Raw genomic sequence first — 17,126 nt, forward strand, 5'->3', positions numbered from 1 at the left:
TCCTCCTTGCCTTTCTCCTTAAAAAATTTTTTTAGGATCGTATGAATTTTAAAAGTGGAAAATTCAGTGTAGGGCCATCACCTCCATTGAAGTCCTACTTTGATGCCTCATTCTGGATGTGGAGGTGAGGCTGGTGTGGAGCAGAGATGGAGATGAAGAGGGAGAGGATTCCAGTAAGCATGGTGGACTACCAGAGAAAATTCCCAACCAGTGAGATGGACTGTTTTGTTTGAGGAACTACAACGAGGCCATTGTCACTGGATCAGAGTATATGGTGAGGGAGCTATAAGATGTTAGAAGACTGGAAAGGTTTGGGGGGAGGTGTTGTTTATAAAAGGCTTTGAATGCCTAAAAGAGGATTTTATATTTGATCCTAGAATTAATAAGGAGACACTGGAGTTTATTTGGGGGGGGAGGCGGGGCGAGAGCAATATGACAGTCTTCTGTGTTTATAACAGCATTACTGGATTAGATTACTTTTTCTAGGAGTTTGGCATTGAAAGAAAGGATAGAATTACATGTACTTATTGTTTACTCAGCTAGAATTTACTCATTTTGTCTTTGTACCCATGGCACCTTGTCGACAGATAATCGGTGTTTGCCAATTGATTAAAATGATAGCTTAAACAATATAAAAAGACAGTTTTCTGGTTTTGTTTTTAGGATAAAGGAGACGGAACATGTTAGTAGTCTGAGAAGAAGGAATCAGTAGAGAGGATGAGATTCAGAATGTTAGGGAGATGGGAAGAGAATGAAGTTATTTACTGAAGGAATAAAGAGGGGGTCCTTGAGAGCTTGAGAACAAAAGATTGGAGAACATGACAGGGACCAAATACCTGGAGTTTTGAAGCCTAGACTTGCTGATCCAGTTTGAGATTCCCCTGTTTGTTGCACTTTCTTGTGTACCCTCCTACTCTATCTGATCCAGACTCTTGTTAAGACCCTTTTGAAAGATTGAAAGTATTCTTGTGGTGTACTTTTTGTGTAGTATTGTATCCTGATGTATTATAATTTATGTGTTAATAAGTATTGGTTAAATTGAATTGAATTTATTGATTTATTGAAGTCAACTCTGAGGAAAGTTGCTTTTTGCCTTTGATAGACAACTTTCGACTGTCCCTAGAAGGACTTTTTAAAATTTTTTTCAGCCTTGCTACTTGAATTGCATAATTAAGCTTAGAGTTGATGAAAACAAGATCTTTGAGTGTTTGAGGAGCCAAAACAATTATGTCCTTACACCAGGGATCAATCCATTAAATTTCCTTTTTACCTTGAGCAGTGGTGAAAACTTGATGGTCTATAGAGGGGCTTTTATGGTCAGTCGTCTTTTGCATCAGCTTGACAGGTATTATGTTGAAGGAAGCGTTTTGAAAACCGTCTTTTAAAATAGTCTTCTCTTTCCATGATTATTACTTTTACTGTTTTAAAAATTAGGGATGCCTACAAAGAAAATAGATCCCTATTAATATCTCTTTTGGACCTTGCTCCATTTGTTATTCTTTCTCCTTTGTCCTTTCACCTTTTCCTTTCCCCTAGGATTTTATATCTTACCATTTATTAAGTCCTCCTAAAGTGCCAAGTTTTATGCCAAACACTTGAATACAAAGAAAGGCAAAAACCAGCCATAACCTTCTCTAGGAGTTTATAGCCTATCCCCTCTAGGCACTCCCCAGTAATGTGGGTGACATTATATAATTAAATTGGTGTATACAAAGTAGGTAATAATAGCTAACAGTTCCATACATTTAGAGGGAGTGGGGTATAGTGTAAAGAGATCTCACTTGGAAATCAGATCTATATTCAAATCAGTTCTCTCACACACATACTTGCTTGTGTGGTTCTGGGCCAGTCACTTGAATGTTCAGTGTTTGGGTTGCTCTCTAAGATTACAAATTGTAGGGAAAATACAAAACCTGCATTGGTTGGTGGAGTTTCCTAATCTGAGAGTTTTTGATCTTTAACATTGAAATAGTGCTTTAAGAATTGGAAATTGAGGGGATGCCTATCAATTGGGGAATGGCTGAACAAATTGTGGTATGTAATTATGATAGGATACTATTGTGCCATAAGAAATGATGAGCAGGATGCTCTCAGAAAAACCTGGAGAGACTTAGATTAGCTGATGCAAAGTGAAATGTACTGTGTGCAAAGTAACAGCAATGTTGTGAGATGATCAGCTGTGAATGATTTCTATTCTCAGCAAACGCTGATCCAAGAAAACTCTGAAGGACTTAAGATGAAAAAATGCTATCCATCCCTAGAAAAAGAACTGATGATGTCTGAATACAGATTGAAGCATACTTTTTTAAGCTTTCTTTATTTTTCGTGAGGTTCCCCCCCGCCTTGGTCTGTGTTTTCTTTCACAACATAACTGGCAATATCTTGCATGACAACACATGCAATTGCTTTGCTTCTCAATGGGGGCGGGGGGAGGGAAGGGAGAAAGGGAGAGAATTTAGAACTCAGAGTTTTACTTTTTTTTTTTGAGGGGGGAAGGCAAGGCAATTGGGGTTAAGTGACTTGCCCAAGGTCACATAGCTAATAAGTGTGTCAAGTGTCTGAGGTCAAATTTGAACTCAGTTCCTCCTGACACCAGGGCCAGTGCTCTACTCACTGCACCACCTAGCTGCCCCGAACTCAGAGTTTTAAAAACAAACATTAAAAAGAGTTTTTACATGTAACTGGGGAGAAATTAAATAATAAATAAAAAAAGAAATACTGCTTTAAGCTTTGCAAAGTTTATATGTGTGTGTATATATGTGTATATACACACACACACACACACACACACACACACACACACACACACAAAATCTTCACATCAACCCTGTCAGGTAGGGGCTTTTGTTGTCTGCATTTTACGGATGAGAAAAGTGAGGCTGAATGGTTAAATGACTTGTCACATGGCTAGTGAGTGTTTGAGTCAGGATACAAAAACAAGCAAGTAGCACAATCCCTGCCCTCAAGTAGTTTACAATCTCATAGGAGAAGACAGTAATACATTATGGGGAGCCAGAGTTAAAAAGGGAGGAAGTGGCCAAGGCTATGCTTAGGAAGGCATGGCTTATGTCTTGGTGTAGTGATGTAGTGATGGTTCTAGTCTGGCTAAGGTAAAAGTTCACCTACTAGAGCTCTAGTCTAAGGGCCAAAATAAAGAGGGCATGGTTTGGATCTAGAAAGGTTTGTAGAAGTAGGGACATTGAGAAGGGGACTAAGTTGCTGGGAGAGGTGTGAAGATGTGCTCTAAAATGTACCTGGGTGAAATAACAGGGCTAGATTTTTCAATTTAGTTATGGATGAGTGTTTGGAACACAGGTGATATTTGAAGCTCTGGGAGTGATCACTTAACAAAAGGAAAGAATGTAGGAGATAGCAGGGCAAAAGACTGAGCCTCACAGGGATGATTAGAGGAAAAACAGTACTAATTGTGGAAGCCGGAGGAGGGATCAATCAGGTGCTACAAAGGGATTAAGGAGAATAATGATGGAGAAAAAGTTCATTGGATTATGACCTCATATCATTTTTGTGACCTCAGTTGTGGAATAATGATTCAAAGAGTTATGTCAAACCTCTACAAAGTTTCAGGAAGTAGGATGTATTATTTGAGGTACAAACATTTCTGTTCCTGTATCTTTATGAAGGTCTATTTAATATTTTTAGGTGCATGTAATATGTAAGCTATAATAATAACCAGCTAGCATTTATATGATGCTTTAATATTTTCAAAGCTCATTATAGATTATCTCACATAGCCCTCTTAACAATCCTGTAAGATGTATACCTTTATAATCCACATTTTACTGAGGAAACTGAGTCTGAGAGATATAAAATGATTTGCCCAAGGTCACACAGCTAATACTTGTCTAAGGCAGGATTTGAATTCAGGTCTTCATGACTAGTAGCAATGCTCTTACCTGCTATTTCATCCATCTACCTCTTTCCACATGAATTTATCCATTGCAAGAACTCATGATATAAAAGTTTTTATAGGAAGTATGAAAATTTTCTCCTCTATCTCCCCTTTGTCCCTCCACTTCTCTTTTAGAAAGTAAGATGTTAAAGAAAGGAGCCCTTCCTTGTGACAGGAAAATGATGAAAACTGGCATAACCCAAAATTAGTTTTTAAAGAAAAAAGGAACTGTGTAGTTTGTTATCTGTTGATTATAAAGGTTATCTGTTGATTATAATGCATGAAACTCCTGGTTGGCCTGGAGGGTCCTTCCTAGCTCTAAATCTATGAAACTGGTTATCTACTTGGTATATATTATTTTTGACCTATTTTTAATCCGACATTATTTTCCCTTTGCTTTTTCAGAATTTAGATAACCTCTTTTCTTTTGCTTATTTGCCATCAGTTGGTGTGTATGCTTAAGGAATGAAATTAAGTTTATTTTTAGTTTAAAAGCAAAATATCGTGAAGGTAAACATTAGTAAAAAGCAATATGCAGTCAGCTCTAGATTATTCAAGTTAATAGTGGGAAATAAAGAAATACGTTTCTCCAGTAGTTTAGTGAGATAATATTTTTAGTTTAGGTTTTGAATTATACATATAGCATAGTAAAAGTGTAAGGAAATGTATAAGTTTTTTTATTGCTATGAAATATATTTTAACATTACTTGTAAAATTCTGAATGAAAAAGAATTTTTACAATGCTTTCTTGTGATGGTAAAAACTCAGATGTTTTAAAAAAGACTTGAATGAACTTGTCTTGTTTTGTTTTTTATTTTTTAGCAAAGTTCCCATATAGATGTGGTTCGTTTTCCATGTGTGGTTTATATCAATGAAGTCCGTGTCATTCCACCAGGAGTGAGAGCGCATAGTAGTCTGCCTGATAATAGAGCGTATGGGTAAGTCAACTTTGCCCTATTTGAAGGATTGATATGTCTTAAGAGTATGCATTTATCTATTCATTTATCAGTTATTTGACATCCACTGTGTGGCAGGCACTAGGAACACAAAGGTACAAATGAAAGAGTCCTTGCTCCCAAGCAGCTATATTCTGTAGATGGGAAACAACTTCAGCACAGAGACGTAAATACGAAAGATGAAGAGAGTAATTTTTTTGGGAGAGGAGGGAGGATGGCACAAGCAAGTTACAGGGATCAGTTAAACCTGTTATTGGAGTTGGCATTTGAGCTGAGCCTTGAAGGAAGTCAGGCAGTGAGTGCTTTCAAGGAATAGGGGATGGCATGTGCACTGTGACAAAGTGTGGCATGTCCTATATGAAAAATAGCAAGTAGGCTGGTTTTTAAAGTATGTAAAGGAGAGTCATGTGCTGTAAGACTGGAAAGGTAGGCCATGGCCAGATTGTGAAGAGCATTAAATGCCAAAGAGAGGAGTTTATATTTTAACCCAGAGGCAATAGGGGATTATTGGAACTTCCTGAGCATGAGAGTGACATAGTCAAACCTGAGCTTTAGGAATATTTATTTGGCAGAATGAAGCTTGTATCTATCTGTGTAGTAACTGAATATTTTTTTTAAATAAACAACATAAGGTTATTGATCTGCCTTCAAATAGAAATATAATTCAAGGAATGTCAAGTTATTTTTTTTTAGCACTGTCAACCCATTTATCTTGCTTCAAGGCATGCATAGTCTTTGTAAATTAACTATTTTCTAAAATAAGTACAATATATTAAGTTAACTTTTCAAATTTTAAGATAGCTGTATTTGACCTAGGTAGTAGACTTTGTGTAAAGTTTTTCTATTTGATTTGAGAGATATTCCTTTTACATGCATCTGTAATGATCTAGTGGATCTCCCTAAAGCTGCAGGTACAGAATTGTTTGGACCACAACAGGCTAAAGGCCTGCTGCATCTTACTTTCATGTAGGGACTCAAATAAGTACTTATTGACTCATAAAGTTACCTTGTTCAGATTAAGGTAAAAATAACATAAACAGGCAAGGTAGATAAACAATAAGAAATACACCCTAAACAACCCAAAATCTTCTTTTTAAAAGTTTTTTATACTATATTTAATTTCAGACAGAACTCATATTAAAAGTCTGTGTCTAAATACCAACTTAGGGATTTTTTTAAATTGAAAAAATACTTAAAAGTTCAGCAATGACATGTTAATTCAAATAGTCCTAGACACATTTTTTTGTGTGTGTTTTTAAAATAATTGATCCCTTTCTGTGCACAGACTTCAAAATTAAGAGTACCCTTGATGAATTCACGAACTAAAATATTTGATTTCATAATTTTATTCACTAATGCAGACTGCAGAAATGGATTTAAAAAGATTCAATTTAAGTACATGGTTACCGAGGCCTTTGCTAACATAAAACAAATGATAAATTTCCCTCGTGACAGAATATTAAAAGGAATAGCTGGCTTTTTTCTTTTGAAATACATTTTTATTTATTTTGTTAAGTATTTCCCAATTACATGTAAAATTTTTTAAACATTCATTTTTTAAAAAGTGAGTTCCAAATTCTCTCCCTTCTTCCCCTTACCTACCGGTTGAGAAGGCAAGCAACATGCTATCGATTATACATGTGAAGACATGTACAACATTTCCACTCTAGCCATATTGCAAAAAAACACATACAAAAGCCAAGAAAAATAAAGAAAAAAGTATGCTTCAGTCTATTCTCAGGGTTTATCAGTTCTCTCTCAAGAGGTGGATAGCAATATTTGGCTTTTAAAAATTAATTCTTCAACACACAGGGCCATCATTTCCTAAAGCAGCCGTTCTCAAAGTGTAGGCTGGGGACACCTGCACGTTGTGGAAAACTCAAAGGAAATATGACCTAGTTATCGTCCTCATGAAGCTTATAATTTTGTTGAGACTAAAAAAAGTAATTAAAATTTTTAATCTGGGAAAACTTCTTCGCTACAGTGCTCTGATGCTTTGTCATGGAACAAAGATGGTTCTGCGTTCTCTGTGTCACTGAGTGCAAACCCTGCCAGGGTTTAATGGAGGGAAAGTCTTTGAGGCTGGAAGACCATCCTAGCTTAGTTTGGAGAGTCTCAGTATTAGAAAGTTGGCCGCTTGATGGTTAATTATTTTCGTAATACCAGTAATGCCATCTATTAAGCACAGGTGGAATCATACATCTGTGACATATCAAAGAATCCAACAAACTAGGACAGCAGAATTTATAAGGCTTTTGAAATGGATCAGTTGGATGGGATACATTTGCTCTTGTCATATATACCATGACTTATTCTTACTTTGATTTGAAATGTGACAGCTTTTTAGAGTGAAAAATATCGGGTGGCTAAAAGGGAAAATTATGTAAATAATGACAGTACTAAGCTTTGCAAAGAAGCTACTGCCATATACTGTCTGGTGCTAAGTATCTTCTAATATGCTGTCAAAAACCTCTATATCACTGTTTCTGCACTTACCCTGACCAAACAGAACTACTATAACTGTTGAACCTCAGTCCTTCTTGTCTGTGTTCCTCAACTCTTTCTGAGTGGATTGTTGCGAGAAGGGGACATGTAGTATGTTATTAGTATCCTTGCCCTGGACTTTGATTTGTCACACTTAAATATGGAATTTGTTTTCTTTAGTTTAAGATGTGAGAGCAGAGGATTTATTGGAGTAGGTGGTCAGTTGTATTTATTTTTAAAATTTAAGTGAAAATCAAAAAACATACATAGATAAAGATAGATTTACATAAAGAGTTTTAGATGTGATTTTATCATGGTGGCATATGACAACATAATGTAAGCGTTTTAAAGGATATAAAGCACCATACAAATGAAAAGTATATTAACTTTAAAATGAAAACATTTATATAGGTAAATTTTAATAACATAAATTAGGAGATTAGGAAAGAGGGGTGGGGGTGGGTCGTGATCTGTGATTTCATTGACGCAAGGAAACTCTCAACCACTACTGATCTCTTGGTCTACAACTTAGAGTCTTTCAGAATTACCTGGGGACATTGGGTGCCACCAGCGGCTGTGGGACCAGGCCACCAGAGAGTGAAAAGAGTACACAGGCCAGGTGGAAGAGTATAGCACAGCTCCATTTATTAAGCTGAGGGAAAGGGCTTATATACTTTTTAGGCAAGCAGATCAACAAGTTCTCATGGGAAACATTTGTTACATTGTGTGACTTCCTCATGCTTTGTTCCCTTTTGCCATAACAATATTGTGTTAACAGGCCACAGATGGTGTTTAGCACGTGTGTGCCGAGGGAGTTTGGAGAGCCCACATCCCGAGTTACCAGCCCAAGGGCAAGAACAGGCTTCAGGGAAAACCTGGCCTGTATCTTATCCCAAAATGGACTTTCTCAGAGCTGGACCTCTACAATTGGGAGGTTAAATAACTTGACCAGGGTCATCCAGTCAGTTGGGGCATGAAACTAGATCTTTTTTTTCCAAGTTGCAACCATAGATTTTTTTTTAATTCATAAGTAGTCTTATCAGTATTAACTGAGGTACTGAATGGTGGCATGTATGCTTCCCAAAAGTGTTAGCTACTGTTGCAAAGTCCAAATCAGAGGCATGCTATAGAATAGCAAGGTTCTTCGGGGTCTCCTGTTTGCAGATTATTTTATTTTGATTGCATTAAGACTCAGAATACTATAGGGCCTCCACAGTGAGGTCCATGGCTTCCCAAAGAGATTGCCATAATGAGCCACACGTGAAAGTGAAGAATAACTTCTCAGACTGACATGCAGCTGAATGGTACATAGGTACATATATCTTAGTTTCTGTAGACAGTCATCAAGGTCCAGACTGAATAGATTGCAGAGAGTGGCTCTTTGACTTCTTAGGTTCTTTGATTCTCTGAGCATGCTGGTTTGCATTTGAGTAATATAATGTTTTCAGTGATCTCATGTTAGTGCCTGACACACAAATGCAATTTTTTAAGCTGTAGGAGTCATTCATTCATACTGTATAGCTGGGATTATAGGGCCTCATGATTTTTGAAGAGTTTGAATTGCAGGTGAATCAAAGGTCAGTGGAAAGCTTCACGATGGGCATGGGTAGGTTACAGCCAATTACCATGACTGCTTTTGCATAAGAAGTTTTGCAAAATGTAACATTAAGTAGGTTTCTGATCAGAAAAAGAGGTGGCCTGTTTTTAAGTGTGATCTCACCTCTCCCACCACTTGTCTTGATCACTATAGGTAAAGGTGTGGTTTACAGGACAGGAGTCTGACTTCCAAAGGCTGTTGCCATCTTCCCACATGGCAGGCTGGGGCCTACGTTTCACTGCCATTTTTCTCTTGCATCCTGAAAAAAAAAGTAGACCTTCAGGTTTTACTTTTTTTGGGGGGGCGGTGGAGAACACACATTAAGTTTTATTTAGGAGTGGGATGGCTATTTACATGGGGGAGGTGAGGGGTATTGTTACATGGAATTTGGGGTATAGGCAAAAAGGCAGACTGAACAGACTGGCCCCTCCTCTGCTCCACCCCAGGAAAGAGGAAGCAGCCGGGGCCTAGGAAGACTCATTTTTGGGAGGTGGTAGGGGGAAGTAGGATGGAAACAGGGTACAGAGTCCCTGGGCTGAGGGGCTTAGAGATTTGTAAACATTGACCACTCTCAGAAAGGGGGTTGGGAGTTCCCTCCAGCTTCCTCACAAGGTTAAGGCCACTCCAGGTTCAAGGGTCCCCTAAGTTCAAAGTCTCTTCAGCTGGGGGAGGGGAAGGGAAGACACGAGGAAGGGGATAATCAGCTTTCCCAGACACACTGGCTGTGGCAGGGGGGTGGTTACATTCAGTCACAATAGTAGCCCTCCCTTACCTCTGATGACACTGAAAACTGGCAGAAGGCAGACAGAGAGTGAAGGGAAGGGGGAGTCAGGGAGGCTAGCAACAACAAAAAAAGCAAACCTTCTCTTCCCCTTCCCCCCCATCCCCATTATTGCTTTAGGGAGTATTACACAGACACTAACACTGTTGAAGAAGCCAAGGGGAAGCAAGTAGGGGAGCCTCTCCGATCTAGAGACCTTCAGATCTCTGAAGATGGCTTTTTAACTCACTGTGCCTTTATTCACATAAATAAACGCTCATGAAATTGATAGGTTGTCAAATAAGAATAAATATATGTAACTTATTTTAAGCAAGATTTTATTTAGGCCCAAGCAAGTTTATTTAAGTGTTAAGATGGTTAATTCCTAACCCAGATTTTTAACCTTAACTATACTTATCTACAAAGAAGATTTGTAGGACTTGGGAATTAATTCTGACAAAATTTCAACCTAGGGTTCCATTGAGAATTTAGGATCCAGATGCTGAGATTACTAAATAGTCATCTTCTGTGAGGTGTTGGAAAAGTTCAGATTAAATTATAATTTCAGTATAAAATCTGCAGTCCAATTAACTTTCAGTTTAGGTTAATAGAATAAACAGTAGCTTGAGTAATTGAAAGCATTGAGTAATCCAAAATTTTTTTTTTAATTTGCCTTTAGAACATTTTGTGATTTTTTTTTCTCTCTCTGCCAGAGAGCCGTCTCACACAAAAAAGCATCGTTGTCTAAAAAAACCCCAGTATTAACAAATACGCTGAAAAAAATGTGAAAATGTGTACCCTACAACACTTTTGTATCCCCTGTCTCCATAAAGAGGAGAGGCAGTGGTGTTTTCCCCTATCACTTTTTTGGAGCTACTACATGTATATTTTTGCAGCATTTACTTTTGAGTTTTATTTTTGTGGTTCTTTGCATTTACATTGCTGTTGTGTGGGACAACAGACCCCCGGCTCAAATAAAAAAAAGAGGTGTCTCGGTTTTCTCAAGGTAGAAACAAAACAGAAGCTTTATTTGATCTAGTCTCGCGAGAATTGGGCATCTCCCACTACCAGGGCGGAGATGGTAGTGAAGAGAGGCAAGGGGGAGAGGGCAGGCAAGGGGATATATAACCTTGTACGAACAATTCTAAGAAATCCCACCCCCAGAGGCTGGACCCCTGTCCCTATTTGCTGGGACAGGTGGCCTCACAATCTATCCCAGAATAAGTTTACCCAATACTAGCACAGAAACTACAGAATTACCTTATAGGGAAATTTCAATGTTAAGATGACAGCATGTGAGTAGGCTAGGGGAGGGGGAGAGGGGGAGACCACCTGATTTCCTCGAAATCATATGATTTACAGGAAAACGAAACTTAGGCCTAGTGAGGTCTACATCCTAACTAAATTTGTACTATTTGAATATTACCTTGCCTGATTTATTCATAGGGAAGCTTTCACAATCTTGTATCCCACACACTGTAGTCTGCATATTTTTTTTTGACGACACTGATCAGCTTATGTAAATATTTCCATTTTTCTCTTTTCATCACATTTGTCATTTCTTACAACACAGTAGTAACCCATTATATTCATATACCACAATTTATTAGCTGTTCTCCAGTCTTTGGAGATCTACTTTGTTTATTATAAAAATGTACTGCTATAAATATTTTGGTGAATATAGATACTTTGGTTTCAGTGATCTCCTTATAAGCCTAGTAATGGGATCCTGAGTCTGTGGGTATGGAAGTTTTAGTCATAGAATTCCAAATTGCTTTCCAAAACAGCTCTCCTAACAATGTACTAGTGTGTGTATTCTCCCACAACCCCTCTAACATTGACTATTCCCTTCTTTTGTCATCTTTGCCAATTTCCAGGTTGTGAGGTGAAATTGAGATTGTTTTGATTGGTATTTTTCTTACTATTTTTAGTTTGGAATTGTCTTTAATACATGATTTTTATTTTCAGCTAGTTTATGTTTCTATATTTTTATCAGTCTGATATTTACAACTGAATTGTAAAGTCCAGAAGTATCTAAGTATCCTGTCACGTAATTTGTGATTAAAAATTATTTGGGTAATCATTAAAGTGGGCAACCAGATAACTGAAGGTTGTTATAAAAATATTCATACAACAATAGTCAAGTGTTTTTCTTTAAATCTTTGGAAGAAGTATTTCTCATTCCATAGCTTTAATAACAATAACTAATATTCTCAGATTTTCAAAGTTCTTTCCTTACATAAGTAGTATGGGTTTTTGCCTCATTTTATACATGAGGAAGTGCAGTATGAGAGATGTTGTGACCTATATGAATTTCACAACTATTGTGTTCGAACAGGGATTTCAACCAGGTTCAGTGCTGTACTGCCATACCAGGTTGCCATTATCCCATTATTTCAAATTGATGTTTTAAAAAAAGATGTCAAGCTACTAAGTACAAGTTGAATTTTTTTGTTCTTTTAAATTTCATCTTTGTTTTAATCTCATCTCTATTTGTTCCCAGGGAAACATCTCCACATACATTTCAGCTAGACTTTTTCTTCAACAATGTAAGCAAACCAAGTGCTCCTGTTTTTGATAGGTTGGGAAGGTAAGTATTTGTCAGGTTATTTCATTAGACATTAATGGTTTCTAGTGCAGCACTTTTGGTCCATTTTCATTCGTTAAAGGAACAATGTGGAAGTGTGTTTCTTTGATATAAATTATTTGTGACATTAATTATCTGTAACTTTGAAGAAATTTTAGTCTCCAAAAGGAGATACTGGGTTTAGTTTTCTTAGACCAGTTTTTTAAAGTACAATTGCAAAATCTATATGAAAATTTTGTTACATTTTGTGTGTGAAATGTTATTTGTAATATCACTTGTAATTTGAATGTTGATGATGTTTTTTATCTGGAAGATAAACTTTAGGTGATCAGATAGATATTTTATGATATGGTAGTAAATAAAAATCTGTCAGAAATTTTTAAGTTCTTTGATAGCAAACTATTAAGCTTTCTATCTTCTGCCTTCTCTTTTAGGTAGATCTTTATGAGAATTGTTTTAGTTGTCTTCAGTTGTCTTGGGTTCTCTAAACTGCACAGACATTGTGATAGTAGAGAATAAAATTGATAATAAAAATAAGCTAATTGAGTTAATCAATTGGAAGAAAGTATTTTTTAAAAATCAATGATTTTTTGCAATACAACAAAGTTTCTTATTTTTGGGTTTCATGGACTCTCCCAAGATATCCATAGGTAGATTTCAGGCGGAGGTGGTCGTGGCAGTGGCAGTGGCAGTGATGCTGGTGGTGGTGGTGGTGGTGGTGGTAGTGGTATCGGTGGTATCAATGGTGTTAGTGGTGTGTGTTGTCTGTGAACTTGGATAGGGAAAAATTACATATTTATTTTCCTTAACCTCTAATTGAAATTATGAATGTAGACAATAAACCATAGTCATAATAGCAGTGTGATCCATGATTTTGTGAGCAGCAGAAATTAGAGGTGTTTTATGTTATGTTACAGTTTTTCCAGAAACTTTGAAGTATCATTTATGCTCATTACTACATTGAAATGACTGTACTCATTAGACCCCATTGTGATTAATGATAGATTGAATGGGATCCATTGATCACAGTCTTCCTGTCTATAGATCTTCACGCTTTACTAGACTCCCAAAGAGGGGGGATCCATGACACAAAAAAGATTACAAACTCCAGCTAGAGAGGACTTTGCATTTTTAAAAAAAGGAGCTGTTAGAATGAGAGAAAATAATGTTAAGGTGCATATATAAATTTCTTCAGTGTGAGAATTTACCAGTCAGGTAAATAAAGTGTCTTACTAGTTTCATCCATTTTTTTCATTGGTTTATCATTGTTGTACTATCACATTCTGCTAGTCTTAGGACTAGCAAAGATGAATTTGCAATGTTTGAAATGTTAAACTTTTTTTTGAACTCTAAGAAGATGTTTAGGAGAATATTTATGTAGGATAAAAATGACTAATTTGTATGTTCAAAAATCCTCATTGTTGTTGAAACCTACTTAAGATAATATTTTTCTTGTTTTGATCTGGGTATAAATTTGAAAAATATAAATTGTATATTTTGCATTTAGTACTTAGTACCTTGAGTTTTTGGTGAGAAGTAAAAATATTTTTAATGTGCTATAGTATAAGTACTAATTACTGTCATTACTAAATTATTATGGTAATGACTTGAATATTCAGTGAACCGTGTTGTATGTGAACTTACGTATTTATTCTTACTCTTTTGGTAGCCTGGACTATGATGAAAACAGCTCTATCATCTTTAGACCTAATGCAAAGGTAAAGTGAAAGCCCTCTTTTCATTTTTAAATCCTACCTGCCATTTGAATTTTTGATGAGTTCCAAGTCTTCCTCTTGAATTAAAAAATTGAATCTGTACAAACCAGTGATTATAGAATATCTGTTTGGCTAGATCAGGTGCTACTAAGCAAAGGACCTCATACCTCATCTATCGTTGGACCCAGAAGTGATTTTTAAGTGTAGTAAAAACATTATAACTTAGTTCTTTGCGATTCTGCCTTTTGTTCCTCTAGTAAACAGGTGGCCCAACATCTCTTCCTTTCCCTTTTTCCATTTAGATTTGCAAGTCTAGAAGAGGGCAGGCGAGTAAGTCCTGTGAGACACATTGTTCTGCATTATACTTATGTGTGGCTGACTTAAAGTTCTTATTTTGTGAAAAGTAAAAATTTTGATATATTCTTCCAGTACATCAGAATAAGTTTATATTCCTATTTTTTAAAAATGGAAAATAGTTTTTGGAAGTATCTCATCCCCAAATATTATCTAATGAAAAGGAAATTGAAAAAGTCTTTTGTATGATCAGCATTCTAAACCTTTCCAAGGTAGGAGGAGGAGCAGTAGAGGAGCTCTATAATGTTGTAAGGACCTTTTAGAGTGTTTTCACCCATAGTATTTAATCTTTTGCACGTTTTTGGTCTTTAGGTATTGATTTTTTTCTTCTTCTTTGATCTTCCACTCAGAAGGTTAATGTTAGAGGTACTGTTGTTAAGCATTTCTTCCTTAGAAGAGGCCTTAAGTTCTTCATCTGATATTCCATCCTCTTCAAAACTTCTGTGGTCTTGATACTCGTTGTCTAGTAGTGGACATGATAATCCTGTTATATCCCTTGAGGAAATTATTTTATTCATTAGGAACTTTGTCCCTATTGTCACTTAATGTAGAATGGAGAGAGTATTGGACTGAGGCAGGATCTGGATCTTGTTTTGCTACTAATGCTTAATGGGATATTGGGAAAGTCAATCTTATAGATTTTTTTTTGAAATGGAGATAATATTTGCCTTGTCTACTTTAGGTGATTGTTGTGAGGATCAAATGAAAAGTCTAAAAGTGCTTTGAAAAAGTATAAAATGTTGTATAAGTGCAAAGTATGGTTAATTCTCAAAGAATGAATAATAGAATGACATAAAGGTGTTGGCCTATTGAGATGATAGTTTCCATTTAAATTTCTTATGAGACTTAAGGACCAGCCAGCCTAGCTCGTTATTAGAAGACTGGGTGATTTATTTTTTTAGCCATAACACCTTTTGAAGATTTTTCTGCTTAAGAATAAAGGAGTTGCATTGTGTGTCAGTGGAGAGAGGTGCCATATAGTCTTGAAGTAGCTTAGGTAAATAGTTTATGTTTTGGGGTACATTTTGAGGATAGGGAAACATGTATTATTGTTTTGTCAGTGTTTTCATTTGCTCATTCTTTCTACATAGTAGTGAGTAAAGTCTGATTTGCACTTTTCACCTTTGTAATAAATTCTGTAAGGAAATGAGGGCAATTTATGCTTTTATGAGCCTCATTGGAATCTGTAATTGTTATGGTCCTATAGATTTTTATAATTTCCACACTTCATCTCATCTCCATTCTCTGGAGCTACCTTGGGGTGTGGGAAGATGAATTCTTTAGAGAATAGAGATGAAATAGTGTGTAGAATTCTGGAGGACTTAAAGATATTGGACATGTGGGTACTGCAGGGGCCCATAGTTGTGAAATTTACTATCTGGAGAAATAATTGAGTCTTTACTATTCCACTTCTACTTAATTTTAATCCCTGAATTTTCAGTATATTTTGAATAATAGTTTTAGTTAGAACCTAGGAATAATATTTGTTATTTCAACTTAGCTCCAGTCATATTGAAATTTTAATTCAACCTTTAACCCTTTGCTCTTTTAAAAAAATCAGGTAAATACAGATGGCTTGGTTCTAAGAGGTTGGTACAACTGTCTCACACTAGCAATATATGGATCAGTCGATAGAGTGATAAGTCATGATAGAGACTCCCCTCCACCACCACCTCCACCTCCACCTCCTCCCCAACAACAGCCAAATGTAAAAAGAACTCCAAAACATGGTAAGCATTTCAGAGTTGCCTGGAAACAGTGAAATCTGCATGAAGAGTTTTATGTTTTTCCAGTCAAAATAAGAAAAGTTTTTCTACATTTGGTCTTGGCATCAGACTTAAGCTATATATTAGTCTCAGCTAGCTTTCTTTTCTGTATAGCCATGTTATTAGATATGGCCATTTTTATATTCCCCAACTATCTTCACAATATCATGCTTTAAAGAAAATCTGCTAGACATGATTTAAAAAAGTAAATTTAATGAAAGTAGAATAGACTATAAAACTAGTGTCTGTGATAACGTGGGAATGATTTCATAAAGATATAGAAGAATAGGGAATGGGTTTAGTATGAATTTTTGGAAGACCTACTTTAATTGAAATTTTCAAAATCATACACAAAATCTATTTTTAGCAGTTGAAATATTTCTGAAACATCCTATTGGTGGAACCACTTTTAACTCTCTTATGGTCCAATATTGTCATTAAGTGTGAGGCAAGGAAATTGGGAACTTCTGATTGTTAGCTTCTTGCCTTTTATAAATTACGGCGTTTATGTAGTTTTATACATTATGGAGATTAAGAAGAACCTTATTTGTCTTTCTCACTTGGTACTGTTGTTAGTATAAGGTGTGTACGATAGAATATTTAAGAGCACATAACAAAATTATGTGGATTTGCTTTATGATTTACTTTACCAAAATTTGCTTTACAATAAATTTTTTAGGAACAAGTATCTTTCATAAGTCATTGTGTAGCTTTGTTTTGATCCTTGTGTGATGTTGAAGTTTATAGTGTATGTATTTGAGGGGTCACTTAATGCCTTAGAGAAATAGATTAGCATTATGTTTTTATTAGGGTCCATATGTGCCTTTCTGAAATCTGATTTCTGGAAATGTAGGTTAATTGCCCAAATATTGAGAGTGGTGAAGGAAAATTTTATCATCTTGGTCAATTTAATAGATTACAAGTTCAAATACTGAAACATTTTTTTTGGCCATGTATTGCATTCAAATGAGACAATGTATATAAAGTGCCTTGCACA

General features: G+C 36.0%; 1 protein-coding gene across 1 annotated transcript in view; it reads left to right on the forward strand.

Annotated features, from left to right (window-relative positions):
- VIRMA (vir like m6A methyltransferase associated) overlaps positions 1–17,126 on the forward strand; it is an 87,729-nt gene that overhangs the window by 29,738 nt on the left and 40,865 nt on the right. The window contains exons 2-5 of the mRNA XM_036759336.1: positions 4,733–4,848; positions 12,211–12,297; positions 13,964–14,012; positions 15,925–16,093. Of these exons, the coding sequence (XP_036615231.1) occupies positions 4,733–4,848; positions 12,211–12,297; positions 13,964–14,012; positions 15,925–16,093 (421 nt within the window). The remainder of the gene's footprint in view (positions 1–4,732; positions 4,849–12,210; positions 12,298–13,963; positions 14,013–15,924; positions 16,094–17,126) is intronic.

Source organism: Trichosurus vulpecula, chromosome 1 (assembly GCF_011100635.1).
Source record: "Trichosurus vulpecula isolate mTriVul1 chromosome 1, mTriVul1.pri, whole genome shotgun sequence".
In the NCBI taxonomy this organism is placed as follows: domain Eukaryota; kingdom Metazoa; phylum Chordata; class Mammalia; order Diprotodontia; family Phalangeridae; genus Trichosurus; species Trichosurus vulpecula.